Source organism: Channa argus, chromosome 11, assembly GCF_033026475.1.
Source record: "Channa argus isolate prfri chromosome 11, Channa argus male v1.0, whole genome shotgun sequence".
NCBI lineage: Eukaryota > Metazoa > Chordata > Actinopteri > Anabantiformes > Channidae > Channa > Channa argus.
Genome location: NC_090207.1, coordinates 20117442 through 20134453, shown reverse-complemented (window position 1 = coordinate 20134453; position 17012 = coordinate 20117442). Strand labels below are relative to the sequence as shown.

General features: G+C 40.3%; 2 protein-coding genes across 2 annotated transcripts; both read left to right on the top strand.

Moving 5' to 3' along the window:
• Positions 1-9951: 9951 nt before the first annotated feature.
• Positions 9952-11058, top strand: LOC137135935 (immediate early response gene 5-like protein). The gene has a single exon (XM_067520772.1). The coding sequence runs from the start codon at positions 10111-10113 to the stop codon at positions 10987-10989; it is 879 nt and encodes a 292-aa protein (XP_067376873.1). The 5' UTR covers positions 9952-10110; the 3' UTR covers positions 10990-11058.
• Positions 11059-11689: 631 nt separating this feature from the next.
• On the top strand, positions 11690-16828 carry zgc:154046 (Carnitine O-acetyltransferase-like). The gene is made up of 14 exons (XM_067520770.1): positions 11690-11851; positions 12955-13224; positions 13380-13498; positions 14059-14112; positions 14201-14366; positions 14525-14699; positions 14774-14952; positions 15056-15156; positions 15276-15395; positions 15485-15607; positions 15699-15834; positions 15921-15983; positions 16081-16218; positions 16329-16828. The coding sequence occupies exons 1-14, from the start codon at positions 11825-11827 to the stop codon at positions 16542-16544; spliced, it is 1887 nt and encodes a 628-aa protein (XP_067376871.1). The 5' UTR covers positions 11690-11824; the 3' UTR covers positions 16545-16828.
• The last annotated feature ends 184 nt before the right edge of the window (positions 16829-17012 follow it).

Below are 17012 nucleotides of genomic sequence, written 5' to 3'. Positions count from 1 at the left end.
TAAGTTGGACTTTGGAGGGAAATGGCCAACAGTCATTGAAGGGGTCGCACTTCACAATCACACCCCTTTTACATGAGGTGTGTTTGCCTATACATCCACTCACTACTGAATGTGTTCGATGGTGTGAAGGCGAACTGTATGTGTGGGAGCGAGAAAAAGAAAGCGCAGTGAGTGAGCGCAGACATTGAAAGACACTGTTTATAACCACAGATGTGGTGACTTCACCAGAAAAAAATGCACCCCTTCCTATTGCTCTGGTAGTGTTGATGGAGCGCACCAAAATTAATGAATGGTAATGCTAAGACGAATACAAGCGATTTCTCACTGGGACATATTCTGTGCTTTTACTGGCTTCTGTACAGCATATTTTATCCCCTATAAGATTGTTGTTTGGCTCAGACCCTGTGCAGTGTGTGAGAGTTGACTGGGTGTGAGTTGTGTGTGTGTGTGTGTGTGTGTGTGTGTGTGTATGTGTGTGTGTGTGGGGGGGGGGGGATGTTGGTTGGTTTCTGAGAGATGGTCGCAGGTCGCCGAGTTCACACAGGGCATAGGACTAATCTCAGTGGGGGTGGATTGGATGCAGGATAACTGAATCCTGTTGGGGCAGGCAACCTTCTCATTCTGCTCCAGGTGCCGGTTCCTCCTTTAGTTTGACACATACTGACTGCTGTGCTCATTAGCCTTTAGTATTTGGTGTAGTTTAATGATTCAGTTTTAAGGGCTTCTGTATGTTTTTTGTTCTGTTGATGTCCATTTAGAGGAACAATGTCAAAAATTCAATTGAACACTTGACAGAAAATGGAAAAAGTTTTTTTTTTAACATTATATCTTATTAAGCCCTAATCTAATATGTTCTTTCAGTACTATGTCAAACTTTGTTTTACCAGATCCTTATAGCTTACATTTCCTAGTTTCTTTGGAAAGAAAATAACTCATACAGGTAGAGTTGCCATACTGCTACACACAAGTGCTAGCACAGATCTGTTTTTGTTCTTTGAGGGGGGAAACATTTCAAAGTGTAGCACACTAAAAAGTTACAGTTCCATGCTTCGGCATCTATTTTAGAAGCACACAAATTCACCACCCTCTGCATTTCTACAACTGACGCCATTTCACAGAAATTCCAGACAACTGGCGCCGGAGCTCTGCCTCCAAGAAGGACATGATGAATAGGACACACCCTTGGTATGCTAGTGAATGCTAGAATACATGGCATACTGCAGTGTTATAGCCTAGATTCATTGCAGCCTCTCGTCCTAGCCCTTTTCTGTGTCGTTTTCTCTACTTCTCTCCCCCCTTGCGTTTCATGCTGCTCGCCTATTTTTAAAAGCTTGAATTTGAGTGAAATGCACTGAGGCACCAGTAAGGCGAGCTACAGCTCTTTCCAGTGCTGGTTCCTGATCCACCTCTTTGTTGTGGTCTATGCATGCCTGCTCTAGTCACATGACTGCGTTTCTATGGCAACTCGGGTTTGAGTAATCATTTGCGTTACGACCTTTATTCCCTTGAGGAAAGGGGAGGGGGAGGTTAGACTGAGCCTGTAGAAAGAGAGAGCGAGAGGAAAGAGAAAAGACAGGCAGAAGGGGAGCGGCGGAGAGGAGAGGAAAATAGGCAGAAACGACTGTAGAGGGAACATTTTTTCTTTTTCTTTCTCTTATATTGCTTTTACATTTTGCATTTTACCTTTTTCTCCTCATACTGTTGCCGTACTCAGTATTTGGACCAACAGACAAAAGCTTGCCACTAAACACTGGGTTGTGTGCTTCAGCTTCACCATAATATCGTTTGTGCTGTGACTCACTCAGTGACTAGCACAGGCGAGTGAGTTTGGTTAAAGAAGCAGCATGTATGTTTCATAAGGACAGACACACACACACACACACACACACACACACACACACACACATGCTCACTCCTCCCCTTCATTTCTTCTCAGAGGAAAAGCAGTACTGTGCCACATGTGCAAGTCTCAGCAGAAACAGATTCTGTATGTTCCTGTTTCTTGCTCTCCCGGCTGCGTTGTCATGGTTACCAAGCTAGTCCACCATGGCACATAGCTCCTCTCATTCTCTCTCTCTCTCTCTCTCTCTCTCTCTCTCTCTCTCTCTCTCTCTTTTCACTGTTGGGTGATTCAAGCCATCAGTTGGGTTGTGTCATCTCCTAGATGGAGTTTCTAGCTCCCACATCTCCTAAAGTGAGGTCCTCAGTTTGTGCTTGTATTTCAACTAGATTCTAGTTTCTCGAAATTGAATAATGTGTGTGTGCTTGTATATGAGGAGAAAATGGGTGGATTTTGTGGGTTTTCTTTACCAACAGTTTGGGGTGGGGGACCAGCATTGACAGGAGGTGGGCTCTAGTGGGGTGCTGGTAAAAGACGCTGTGGGGGTTGTGTGCTAGTGGTAGTGCTGGCTGCTTCCAGGTGCCTGTGACTGAGGCTGAATATGAATGAGGGGCCCCGGTTCTCCAGAGATGGCGGCTGGGGAGAGAGCTGCTAAAACCAGAGACCAATAGAGCCTGGCTGGTTGAGAGGCCCCCACAAGCTGCTGACAGGAGCTGGAGCTAGCCATCACGTTAATTAGCGTTCTTACTCTAGCAGCGGCGGATAAGGGGAGTGGGTTAGAGAGGGATGTGGGGGTGGTATATGACTCATAGACACAGTATGGTTTATTCATGATGGAGGAAGGGGATGTGTGTGTGTGTTTGTGTGAGTGTGTGTGTGAGACTGAGAAAGAGAGAGAGAGAGAGCGAGAGAGGGGAAATAGACATTTGATTTGCACACAGTTGTGTGTGTGTGTGTGTGTTGCCTTGGTACATCAGTGATTGGCACCAAGCCAAGATATTATTACGTTTTGAACATAATACCAAGCATTCATTGTTACTTTCACCTATAATTTTACAATGCACACATGAAAGAAATTCCATTAATTTGAGAGCAGATCTGTGCTAAAATAACGACCATAGGAACCATTACATTTATGCTGTTTTTCTCTACCAGGGCATTATTGATCGCAGGTTTTTCAGGCCTGTCTGAGAAGCATCAGACTGATGAAATGGGTTAAGGGTGCCTTTCTCACAGGTGACCTGACCTTGTCTCCTCCGCCTTAGCCCCTGACAGTTATCCTCACCCCCCCGGAGGGATGCACTGGATCAATAGATCGGTCTTTTACCCACACAAATCAGCCAGGACTCCCCATCCAGGTTGAGCCGAGCCGAGGAGACGAGATGCTGCAGTATATAGAACATTCCAGAAGAAGCATCTCCTCCTCAGTCTGTTAGCTCTCTTCATGCCAGAGCAGAGATACGAAGGCTTGTGTGTTTGTGTGTGTATAAGATGGTGTAAAAGGGGGGTGCATTACAGCTATGCTTTTTTCTAATTGTCTTCTCTTATCATTAGTGACAACCATGACCTCTGTTATTGGCATATCTGCATTCTGCCTGCACTGCAGAGTCTCCACCACAGTACTCGCAGCGTTTTCACTCCCAAGAGCGGCAGGGCCCATGCCTCATAAATACAAACACAATCTCTCCTACACCTCCTGACTGCAGGACAGGGCTCCACACATATCTGCCCGTGGAGCGCAGCCCATTTGCATACATATTAAAGTGACGCCTCAGAAAAAAAGGAAGAGAGAGAAAGAGGAGGAGGGAGGGGAGGGAGGGGAGAGAGTGGGTATATGCAAACAAGGCTTTCATCTAATATGCAAGAACCAGCATTGCTCTGGCATAAATCTGCATCTGAGCTCAGGCAAAGAGAGCGGAGCCCATTTGACAGTAAATGGGCTAGGGATGGCTGTCAGATGCACAGGGGAACACAATGTTACCCCATGGAGAACAGGGGCGATTGATCAGTGTGGCGTGTCACATATAGCAAGAACTACGAGATAACAATAGTAGATGAACAGTAAAACCTATGGGTGGGACTAGATGGAAAAATGAGGGATCGGTGATAGAATATGTCAGGCAATGCTTAAAGGTACACTTCAACATATTGGGCAACATGCTTGTTCGTTAACTAGTGAGTGCATGTTACCTTTAGACGGAGCTATCTCCTCCCATAGAGACACACACTCACACACACACTCTACCAGTCAGTCTCCTCAGTTGTAGCTTCTTTTGATGTCTTGTCATATAACGGTTGGCAGAAAAGGTATTTGGCAGCATAATTAGAAAATACAAGGTCTAAAGGACTAAACTAAGGTATACAGCTCACACTTATGCTGAACATGAACGTGTTAGCATTGAGATTATTGTAGTGTATTGCAGGGCTGTACACAGCCACTACTGTGGCTGGAGACTCCTGGTCTTGTTTTACCTTTGGACACAGCCAGGTTAGCTGTTTTCCCCATTTGTAGCCTTTATGTTAAGAGCAGTGGCTTAGTTCTTCTCATCTAACTTTCAGCAAGTAAAGCAAAAGTAAAACAAGAAAAGTCTCTCTTTCTCTCTCTCCATCTAATGTTTCTAGAACATTTTTGCACAAGCAAAAGTAGAGCACATGATGGCAGTGCTAAAGCAGAAAAAGTGCAGTCTTTACTAACTTTCTTCAGAAACTGGAGTGCTGCCATGAGCCCTGGGTTTCCCCTAACTCTGTGAGTATTTCATGTTGGACACCCTTGAACTCCCTTTCCTGTTTTCCTGCCTGAGCATGTCGCATTGAAGCACGCCACTCTGTCTGTACAGGTGATCTTACGTACAGGAAATGGAAACTCCAAATGTGCATGTGTCATCTATATGTGTGTGTGTGCGTGTGCGTGCGAGTACAGTTTGTTAGCGTGCGTTTTTTTTGCTGGAACAGGGAGGGGTGGGGGGGGTGGGGGTGAAACAGGATATGTTGGGAATAACACAAAGCACAAAAAGTGTCACATGATCTGAAACACAGGGTTGATTTATTTGGCTTCAGAAAGAATCTGTTGCATGTGGTTTGGAGGAGAGAATGTTTTCCTTCTTTGCTCTCAGTGTGCTCAGACACAACACATGGAAACATTTTCTGAGAGGCCATGGCTCTGAAAAAAAAAAAAAAACTTCAGACATTTTATTTCTTCTCCCTCTTTTCATAGCTTTTTGGCCTCTCTTTTTTTTTTCTTAAACTGGTTGAATTACATACATCTGTTCACCACATGCAGAAATATCTAATGAATATTTGTGGTACATTCAGGGGCTGTGACGTACAATTAGCAGATAAGTTATTACTTTATTTTGGTAGAAATCCACTCTTAGAGTGGTTGGTAGAGTGGTTTACCAAGTGGTGGGCTCTTCACTGATTCCACGCTGGTGTAGAGGGGATGTATCAATGAACATCACATTTACAGCCTCTATTTCAGTTTGTAATAAATACACTTCCACTCACATGAGACAGTTGCATGTCTGCTCCATTGTCTGCCATAAATATGCTGGAAGGGTTGGTTAAATATTGATAACACCAATTTTCTGCCTCCCCACCACCCCCAACTCCCACCCCGCACAGCCCCTCTCTCCATCACCAGCACGCACACAAACACGTACACTCACACATAAACCAAACCCCTCCTTCTTTCTCTCCTTCTATCTGGCGGTTATTTCACCCTCACAGTAACCTTGCTTATGCATATTGCATATGTAAATAAAGCACCCCGCCTCTGAAGTAATTGTGTGCATCTTCTACAAGGCTGCATATCTCAGCTTTGTGTTTAAGAGGACACACATATGGGAAGACTGAATTTGCTTTGTTTAGCAGTGTTTTTTTTTTTCCTGTTTAGACTCGTCAAACTTAAGAGTTAGGGTTGGGTTAGGGTTAGATCCATAGATTTATTGATAAGCAAAGTGCCAGAATTGAACTTTTTCATATTTCTTTTTCAGGTTTTAACTTTTTAAAAAGCAGTCTGTTAAGGGTGGGGCTGGGTTAAGATTTGCATATTTAGACAGTTGTTTATTATCACAGAGATTCTGAAGCAGTTATGAAACGTTATTTTTAGGATGAATACTACTTGAATAATACGAGAGCAGCTACAGTATGTTAATGGGGAATTATATTGACGTATTTTATTATTATTATTATTATTATGCCCATTTCAGTTTGAAACAAATTGCTTGGTTGGAAGTATCAGATAAATTTATTTTTCATTTCAGAATTTTAATAATTTTTATGTCTCTTTTGAAACATAGTGAATCACGTGCTTTCCTAGTGCTACACTATTTCTGCAAATGGGTTTTTTTCAAGTTTGTTTATCCTGAAAATGGGGAAGTAATTGAGAAATGCTGTGGGAAATTTCAGTTTTGCGAAAAAATAATATATTTCCTCTCAAGCTAAACCTCTCAATCTAAGTTATGCTAATTACAGTACAACCATGTACATATATTATTTTAATTTAGCGAATATTAAATGAGTTGTATGTTTGCTTCTTCTTTATTAATTGTCTATATTGCACATATGTCTTACTTCAGTACCAGTACTAAACTGCAAAAATTCCACTGGAACCCTGAGCAGAATTTCAGTTTAATTTCAGACCCACAACCAAATGTTGCTTTGAAAAAATTACAAATTCAGGTAGAGAGACCCTCCACAATATATTGATTTTCATGAAACACTGTACTGTACTACTACATCAATAGTACTATCAGAAACATAGAAACACTTGACTATGATGTATATATACATTAAAGCTATTTTTTTTTAAATATATATTTTTTTTTATAAACTACATGTAACTAAATGTGTCTAATACTTTGTTCACATAAGAAAGTTTACATAAATCCAATGGTAAAAATGAACAAATTAAAAACCTCCACAAACTGTAACTTCCAAAAAGCTAAAAATCTGATCTGCGATTTAATTGCAAAACTGTTGTCTTGGATTGTGTTGTAATGTACAAAGTAGTGGCAATTCCTTGAATAACCATTAAATATGATATGAATTTTATTTTACTTATGTAAAAATTACGTAAGTTTAAAAAAATCATGTAAATTAAAGAACCCCTGTTTGATCTCCCTCTGTTTTTATGTGCACACATCAACTTTTATACAGGACATCAAGCTTGATACTTGCTTCACCGCAACAGTGATACTGTTGTTGTACTCTAATGCACAAGCTCTACTATATTATACTACACTGTATTTAGATTTCATCTCCTTTGGAGAATCACACAGTTACCATAAACATGTTTGTTTCAGACACAAGAAGGGTTAAAGCTGTAATTAAGATATTTTCATAAATACACATTTAAAGTTTGATTAAGAAGTATACAATATTTCATTATCATTGAGATTTAATCCATTGACCAATGTCCAAAACAGTTTCACCCGAAAACAACAGTTTGCCTAGTTTAATCAGTATTAACAGCAAAGGAACAAAGCTGAATCCAGTTTTCTATCTCAACACTGCAGGTCTTTTAACATCTAACTAGCAAAGCCTTCACTGTCACATGAGGTACAATTTCTCAGGTTAACTTGAGAGTGTGTGCAAGTAGAGCAATGTCTTCAAACCTGATTCTGGGTCCATTTCGCATTCGGTCTGACCTTTGGTTTTTGCTCTTCCTTGCTGATTGTAGGTTATGGTTTCTCTCCAGGGATGCTCAATATAATCTGATATAGGATTTTTCTTCTTCCAGTGTGACATTTTGGCACCTTACCCTCAAGACTTTTTTATTTTTACATTTTCCTTCCACCAGCAATCCTGTAGGCATCCATACTGAATGATTTAATGGTAACGGGATATATAAATCTGTATAAAGTGCACTTGCATGCTTTTTGCTTTAAAGGTAAAATATGGCTCCCAACTGAGAATTTAGTTCCTTTCTATTTATGTTGTTATGATAATTACAGAGGTGTTTGTGATCTTTTAGAAAATCCCAAGAGATTTAGGAAGACAGGTTTTTCATTCTTATATCATACAGTATTTTACTGTTCACACAGGTAAATGATCAGAATTTAATATTACTCTAGATTCTCTACTAAACTTATTATCTGTACACTGATTAAATGGATTCAGGTCCTATAATTAAAATTATTTGTTTCATTGTTCCTTGGAAATCATGATTGGGACACACTGTATAACAACTTGAAGAAAAGTGAATATCTGTTAGATTACTAGTGGCTATTTCATAAATTACACAATTAAATAAATTAAATTAATACATGAAATGCAACAACCTAATCACATTCTTGTCTATTAAGTAGGGAATTATTCCATGGTATCTGTTGCAATGTAGTGCCGCCTATACCGTAAAATGTGAAATCAGTCTGCCCTCTGCCATTTAAACCAAATTCCTGAGAGGACACATGTCCACTCCAATTTACACTATTATCAGAGCATGATAACCATAATAGTAGTTGCGCTCTTGATTCACCTATTTGGCAGGAAATCAAAGTCATATCCAGGTGTGCAGTATGATGTCAGCCATCTGTGTCTAGGCACACGAACAGATGTGGAGCACGAATGACAGCTAATCTCTACAAAGTGCTTCTTACCTACACACCTCAGTGCAATGACAACATTTTTATTATCAGAGGAAATCTTATAGACATCATTGTCGGGTTTTTATAGTACAATCTCATTTGAATATACATTAAAACTAGGCTTGTGTATGGGAGCATTGAATTTTTGAGGACATATTTGTGCTAATTAGAGCAGTAGTACTTACAGTTTACTCAAAGCGATATACACCAATCAGCCACAACATTATTACCACCTGGTGGTGTTAATGCAGTGGTGGACAGGGGTAAGCATGGGAAAAATGTAATGATGATCATGATCGACAGGTGTCAGAACATCTGCCAGCTACATATACAGCTGAGTGCCCATGCTGACCCCTGTCCACCACAGCATGAATACTACCACCAAGTTTACTAAAGTAGCCTACTCAGAATATAGTTTATACATATTCATATGATCATTACTATTTTATATTGAAAAATATGGTATTGAATAGAAGTGAATCTCTTCTCTCTTCTTTTCTGATTTGTTTTATAGAAGGTTTTGCCTCTGAGAGAGGCTGCATTCAAAAACTACGGTCCTACTTTTTAGAACAGTTATCCAGAGGATCTGAGGAAAGTGGAAATGTTGACATTTTAAAATATACAATTCAGATGTTCCTTCTTTTGCCTTTCTTTACATGCTTCCCTGATTGTCCATTATTCATATTCTGCTCTTTCCTACTAGTTTTACACACTAAAACTAGCTGGAAACCAAACTGTGTCAAAACTGCTGCAGAGCAATGCATCATTTCTGATGTACAGTTAATCCTGCCTTCTTAAAACTGATTTAGAAATCTGTTGATTCAACTTAGTGTCCATTATGGAGGCTGCAGTTTATAATGTTGATGAACTGTTTGATCTTATAATGACAGGCCTTTCTATTCCCCCTGTGTGGAGATTATCAAGGGTAGGATAAAGGAAATGTCTCAGATAATCCAACTGACTGTTGATTGTACTGTGTTTTTGATATGTTTGATTTCATCTTTAATTATTTATTTGCACAAACAGACCTGCATTAATAGCTTTAATACTGTGTCCATTTCCGTTACATTTATCTGCTTTAGTCTTTTATGTTTTTATACTGTATTACTTAAATCCTGTTACTCCCTTTTTATTCTATTCTGCTATTTCATTTGTTCTTTCTCTTATTTCACTCTCTAGCTGTATTATGTTCTGTTTTATGTACTGTACTTTATTATAATCTCTTCTGTTGCAATGACTGATTGAACGTCTACTTTCACCTTTCACAATCTATCCTGGTCTTTTCTATTCCCCTCTTTCTAATCTTTTCTTCCCACTATACTCTCTTTTATCCTGTGTGGACAGTAAAGTACGGTGTTTTTGGCCGCACTGAGATGTAAAAAGCTCAGAACACATTTAGTGAAATGCAGCATGCCCGCTCCTACGTGCATTTTGAATGAGGCTAGTAGTGATATTTGCGTATAACAGAAGCACCGCCTCCCTCCCATTGGACAATGTCTACGTGAGGGCGTGGCAAGGAAAGATGAGAGTTGCAAATCCATGCCCTTACTGGGAAGACATGGAGCGCTATGGACACAGTCTACACGAGTCAAGTAGGAATCTCAACTAAAGACATAAATATTTCTCCAGTTAGGAAACACGATTTGAGAGACTGAGAGGAAAGCAAGGGTGGCCCGGCTGAGGATGGAGTGTGCATTTGACGCACAGAATCTTATCTCCATTTCTTTGAGGAAAATCCAAAGCTCCAGGACGCAGAGAGGAGGCATCAAGCTCCACAAGAACTTACTGGTAACGTACGTGCTGAGAAACGCCAGGCAGTTTTATATGAGCAAAAACTTGTCGCAAACGCAGAGGACACATCAGTATGAGAATGTAGCTGCGGTCCGTGAAAGGCAAGAATACCTTGAATTGACTGGGAGCTTTACGGAGTTGGCCGATGACTTCTACTGCAACTTTACTGGTGTTGAGTCGGGCAATTGGCACTGCGGAGCGCACCAAGCCAACGGCCAGCCTGCGGAGGTGGCGCACCAAGACGCATCTGCCTGCGCAATGGTTTCACCAAGTGAGTCTGATCTCATGGTTTCGGAAGCCTGTTGGAGTTGTGCAGACAAATCATCCTGGGAGCTACCTATCCCAGTCACACAGGCCAACCAAAAGACTGTGCTGGACTTGGACACGCATGTGGTGACTACTGTCACGAATGGATACTTCCACTCAGACTGTTGCGCGCAGCCAAAACAGCCGCAGGGCGCGCAGTGCTACGCTAAAAAGCGAAAGATGGACCCAAGTTATCATATTGTTGATCCAGAGTTTTATTTGCCAGACTTTGGGCCAGTGCCATGTAAAAGAATGAGAACTGATGATGATTCGCATTCAGACTCGGACCAGTTGGACAGCACAAACATCTCCAACCTGATCTCAGTGTTGGGTTCAGGTGGACTATCTGACTTTGTGAGTTGGCAGCAGACGGACCTTGAGCAAATATTCGCCACTCAAACAATTTGTTTAAAACATACACTGTTGACAGGCAGCGGTTGGACAAGAGCAATCGAAGCATTTTGATATGTATGACTGTTTTTCTTTGTATCGTTTTATTTTATTGCTTTCAAATAAACCATGACACGACTGCAATTCCTTCTCTCCTCTGTTATTGAAAAATGTTGAAGAAATGTGATGACACAGAGCAATCATGTCCATTTCGGAATTACTTGTGCACATGAACATTTCTCGCAAGTTAATAATCTACAATTTCTCCACACAATATAAACAAACTGTAGCTTTTATCTATACGTCGTTTCTCCTGATTCATTCGGGGTATTGGAGTCTGTATTTGGTTTGCATGTTCCGAAGAAATGAGTTAAGGCTGTTTCTCAGGCAAGATGTTGGACGAGCTCCATCATGTGGCCGGTAAAGATCTGTACAGCCTCATGCACCAGATCGACGCAGAATATCACTCTTCAGATGTATTATTTATATCAGGGTCTGCTTTTATTAATCAATAAAACTTAACATCACTTCAAAACACGGATGTGTTGGCTTCAAATTGCAACGTGTGCATGTAATTGATTATATTGTACACGTAACTATACAATTATGTAGGCTGGTCTATATTAGTTTAATAGAGTCGTTATAATTCACTAGAATCTATTTTTTTTAAATGAAATAAACAAGAAAATTAGATAAGGCAGATTTTATTGCTGAAACATGATGAAACACGCACGCACCAAACTTCACTTGAAGAAACGGGACTTTTAAGTTGAGAACTCGGGGTTGTCTTTGCTCATTGGGTCCGGGGGGGGGGGGCACAGTGTGGTTGTCCTTGAGACATGACTTCCCCAGGATTTGCCATCTGTATTCCCGGGAGAGTCAATGATTATTTGTGCGTCTTTCTCACAAGATGTTAGGTGTTTTTGTCCGAGCTTTGGTGAGTCTATTACTGTTTATATGTGTATATATATGTTTACATGTATTTCATGAGCGCAGTAACGTTTGGTCTCACGGCATAAGATTGAGTGAAGGGGGTGGGGCCCTGAGCAGGATAGCAACAAAGTGACAATATTAGGTTAAAATTTAACTTATCCTTTACCACTGTAGACTGTGAAAATGTCTCATGTGCTGCTTGTTATAGGGGAGAGTTATTTTATAGCATGTTGGCAGCGATTCAGTGTGGCATTTTGCATAACGTTAGCCTAGCCTAGCTTAACCTTAACGTTAGCTCAGTGCGTATGTTGGAAAACCACACATCGGAAACGGAATCACAGTATTATTATTTTTATAAGCTTCAGAGTTTTCTCAACACTAGTTTAAAAAAAAAATAGTATTTATTGTCCGGTGTTTCGCTAAAACCTCAACAAAGCAACAACCCACAGTGGGACGTGTTTTATTCTGAAAACTTGTACCGGAAGTTATTTTTATATGACCAAAAACTTGACACGGGTAAGATGTTCGTTAATGTGCGTTTCTCATATCATTATCTCTAAATTCAGGAGTACTGATGTTGGGATTCATTTGGATTATTGAGCAGTCAGCATGAAGACACAGATTGAGTTTATGTTTGTTTGTTTTAGTTGCCATTCCGAAGTTCAACAGTATTAACTCAGCCTTCTATTTATAAGCTGGCTGAGACACCAGCAGGTCAAATAAATAGTGGCTTTGACGCTTAGTTCAGTTGCTTAGGTGTCAGTTTTCATGGACCACAATCTTACTATTAGTGGAAACCTATAAAGCATTGGTAATTATTTGAAATGTTGTTCACAGTACTGGATCCAAATTCATTTTAACACTGGATCTGTGAGGACATTCATCTCTGCAGGCCACTTAATCATCTGATTCAACTAGTGAAATTATCTGTAAGCTTAAATGTTAGTAATTATACTTTAGTATTATGGGAATGAGCCATGAAATGGCATGTAATCAGTTACATTTGGCCAAAGAGAAGTTGAAATATTCTCTCAGTTTAACATTTTGCCTTCATAATCTGTAAAGACCGAGGAGAGCGATTGTGTTTATCAAGTCATTGTCTTCTAGCTGCGGCCAGGGGTGGTGAAGCCTTGTCATCTTATCAGGCCAGTAACACTGATCCCAGAAAGGTCCCTGGTGCACCAGGAAGGTTTACCCAAGCTGCCTGTGCCACCCTTAAAGCAGACATGTGAGCGCTACCTGGCTGCTCTGGAACCCATCGTCAGCAAGGAGGAGCTGGAACACACCCGGCTGCTGCTGCAGGAGTTCTTGAAGGGGGGTGTTGGGGAAAGGCTGCAGAAAAGCCTGGAACGACGGGCACGCAAGACAGAAAACTGGGTAGATATTCGGTTTTATTCATCTTTTATGTAGCAGGGAGGACACAGAGAGGATAGGGTCCTTCTTTAATGTTGAAGTGTCCTGAATAAACTGTAGGTCACTTGCTAAGAAGTGATCGGGATATGTCCTTTTATTTCACTACCGTCTCTATGTAGCTGTCAGAATGGTGGATGCAGTCAGCCTATTTAGACTGCCGTATGCCGGTGGCAGTCTACACCAGCCCTGGGGTTGTCCTGCCCCACATGCACTTCCACGATCGCCAGGGGCAAATGAGGTAAGAGGAAACAAAAAAACAAGTAGACCAATACCTAATACCTGTAATTTTATTTGCCAGACCTTTATAATCACAATAGAGTCAGGACTTGTTTGCTGAACATTTCCTGGGGTTCTTTGATATTAGTTATAATTTCAAATGTGTAATCATAAGCAAACTCATTAGGGGTGTTTCCAAAAGTGATTTATTTTGTGTAACAATACAGTATAAAAAAGCTTATACAAAGGTTTTAGCCAACCTTTAGATGGGCGTCCCTCCACATGCTAGCTATTTAAAGCATGCAGCATGTTGGCTGCTCATAACATTGCTCAGCTGTTTTTGACTGCTGTGACCCATAGGATATAACCTGAACATGGGGCAGTATTACAGGTTTATGGGACAGTGGTACACTAGGCTCATAATTCAACAGCCAGTGGCACTGTTAAGTAATGTAAACAGTGTTTTCTTCTTCTTTTTTTCATGTGTTTTTATTAAATTTTGTGCTGTGTTGTATCTTAGGGATATAGAGCACATGTAAAATAAACAAGAGAACATTATAACACAAATATATCCTCCTGCAGGTTTGCTGCCAAACTGATTGCAGGAGTTTTGGAGTTCAAAAAAATGATCGACAGGTAAGTTTGCCTGAAACTCATGATCACCATTTGACTTGCATTTGTTTGAATAAATCTCAAAAGGTCAATGTGATGTGTTTTGTCACAGTAAGACCCTGCCTATAGAGTACCTGAGTGGAAAGCCACTCTGTATGGACCAGTATTACCAGATCTTGTCGTCCTGTCGTATCCCTGGTCCAAAGAGAGATACTGTCGTAAATCATGCAATGGGAAAGAATCCTCCTACTTACATCACTGTGGTCCACAACTTCCAGGTACACTAGATGGCAGTACTGTTCTTCTCCTTCTGATACCTCTCCCCATTTCAGCTCAGCATTTAGACAGAAGCTATCATAATATTATTACTAGTGCACTTTGGAATAAAAAGCCTGGACCTATTGATAAATGACCTTGGCCTGTCTTTTCCCCCCAGTTCTTTGTCTTGGATGTGTACAACAGTGATGGTACCCCTTTGACAGTAGACCAGATTTACATGCAGCTGGAGAAGATCTGGAACTCCTCTTTGCAAACTAACAAGGAACCTATTGGCATCTTAACATCACAACACCGCAACACCTGGGGAAAAGCTTATAACAACCTCATTAAAGGTATAGGATACAGATCATTTTAAATAAAGCATTTTAATGTTTCAGATCTTTTAATTTGTTTCATTGGTTCTCAGATAAGACAAATAAGGAGTCAGTTCGTAAGATCCAAAAAAGCATCTTCACAGTTTGTTTGGATGCCCCGATGCCACGGGTGTCAGATGAGCTGTACCAGAGCCGCATGGCTGCCCAGATGCTCCATGGAGGAGGTGCTCGCTGGAACAGTGGCAACCGCTGGTTTGATAAAACATTACAGGTCTGTTTGAGTTTGCTGAGTTTGACTTTATTTTTGTTTCATATTTACCAATAACAATAGAAATAGAAATAGAAATTTAAATATACTTGCAAATCATCCACAGTTCATTGTAGGTGAAAATGGAACATGTGGACTGGTTTATGAACACGCACCAGCTGAGGGTCCACCCATTGTGTTTCTCATCGATTACGTTGTTAAATATATGTAAGATTTATTTAGCTTCATTTATTATTATTATATATATATATATATATATATATATATATATATATATATATATCAAATGAATTCAAGTTGATTTCTATTCCACAATTTCTCAACAGGCAAAAAACTGACATAGCCCGAGCCCCCATGGTTCCGCTTTCTATACCCCAGAAATTGCGTTTTAACATTACTCCCGACATCAAGAGAGACATTGAGAAAGCCAAACAGAATATGAACATGTATGTGAAGTGCACTTATCATAGTTATCATTGTCCCAGTCTATATGGCAGACATTTTGTTCAACTCACTCTCTTCTTTGCTTCATTAGAATGGTACATGACCTAGATGTGAAGGTGCTACTGTTTTCTCACTTTGGAAAAAATCTGCCAAAGCAACATAAGCTTAGTCCAGATGCTTTTGTGCAAATAGCTCTTCAGCTTGCCTACTTCAGGTAAGAAATCACTGTTCATACTTGTTCATACAAAATGATGGTGCCTTTAGCGTATAGAATCATAAACATGTGTGCTGTTTTTGAATTCTAGGATGTATAACACTTGTTGTTCCACCTATGAAAGTGCATCATTACGAATGTTTAAGTATGGAAGGACAGATGCAATTCGTTCGACTACTGTAGACTCTTATGCATTTACCCAGGCAATGCAAGACCCAGCTAAACAGGTACTTTCAAAGCTCTACAGCCTCATGCTTAATGTACAATTTTAAGAATGTAAACTGTTTAACTGAAGAGTAAATACTGTCAACAGAAGTCAGACAGACTGGCACTGCTGCAGAAGTCCATTCAGACACATAAGGAGAACACATACAATGTGAGTCCATTAGTCCAATGTAATAATTATAAAAATCAATTTTCTTAACTCAAACCATCTGATTAATCTCAGTTCTGCACATTTAACTTTGTTTAAGGCAATTTATGGACAAGCCATAGACAGACACCTCCTGGGGCTGAAGATGCAGGGTATTGAAGATCTGACCTCCATGCCTGAGATATTCATGGACACTTCTTTCGCTGTGGCTCAGCATTTTAATCTCTCCACCAGCCAAGTATATTTGTATCCATAAAAAAAACAACAGTTTATTGTTACTGAGCAAATAATTATTTGTTGTATTTGTTTGTTTGCTTATTTGCCATCATCTTTCCCCTCCTTGTCCAGGTTGGCTCTAAGACAGACTGCGTGATGTGCTTTGGTCCAATGGTGCCAGATGGGTATGGAGTGTGTTACAATCCCATGGATGAGCACATCAACATCGCCATCACGGCCTTCAACAGCTGTGAGGAGACGAACGCTGCCAAGTTTGCCCAGGCTGTAGAGGATGCTCTGTTAGACATGAGGGCTCTCCTGGAAGACACGGCTACAGCAAAGCAGTGATCCCACAGGAGCCTAGCATGGTGTCTATATTCCACCAGTGTGGGATCTGGAGTCATGGAGTCACAGGCATATACACGCAATGTACTGTGTTGGAGATGAGGGAAAAGCTATTATTGAGGCGTTGTCGGGAACAGAATATGTGACAGTCATTGCACTGCCTTTGTGATGAAAAGTAATTCACTGCGATGGATTTTTTGTGCTATATATGTGTGTGTATTTAAAAGTTGAATGCACATAATGTGCAAATTTTAATAGCATAAATATATTTCCTTGTTTATATTTAAGCAACTCCTGGTGCAGTCTTCAGAGCAACATTGTCCTCACTTGAAGATTTTGAGTGCCTTGGCTACTTTATTATTTCGTTCAGGTCTAAATAGTTAGCACATACTATAGGTATGTAAATAAAGTTGCTTAATTCTAGAGACTAGACATTATTGGTTACAAAAACACAAGTATTGGGAGCTAAAG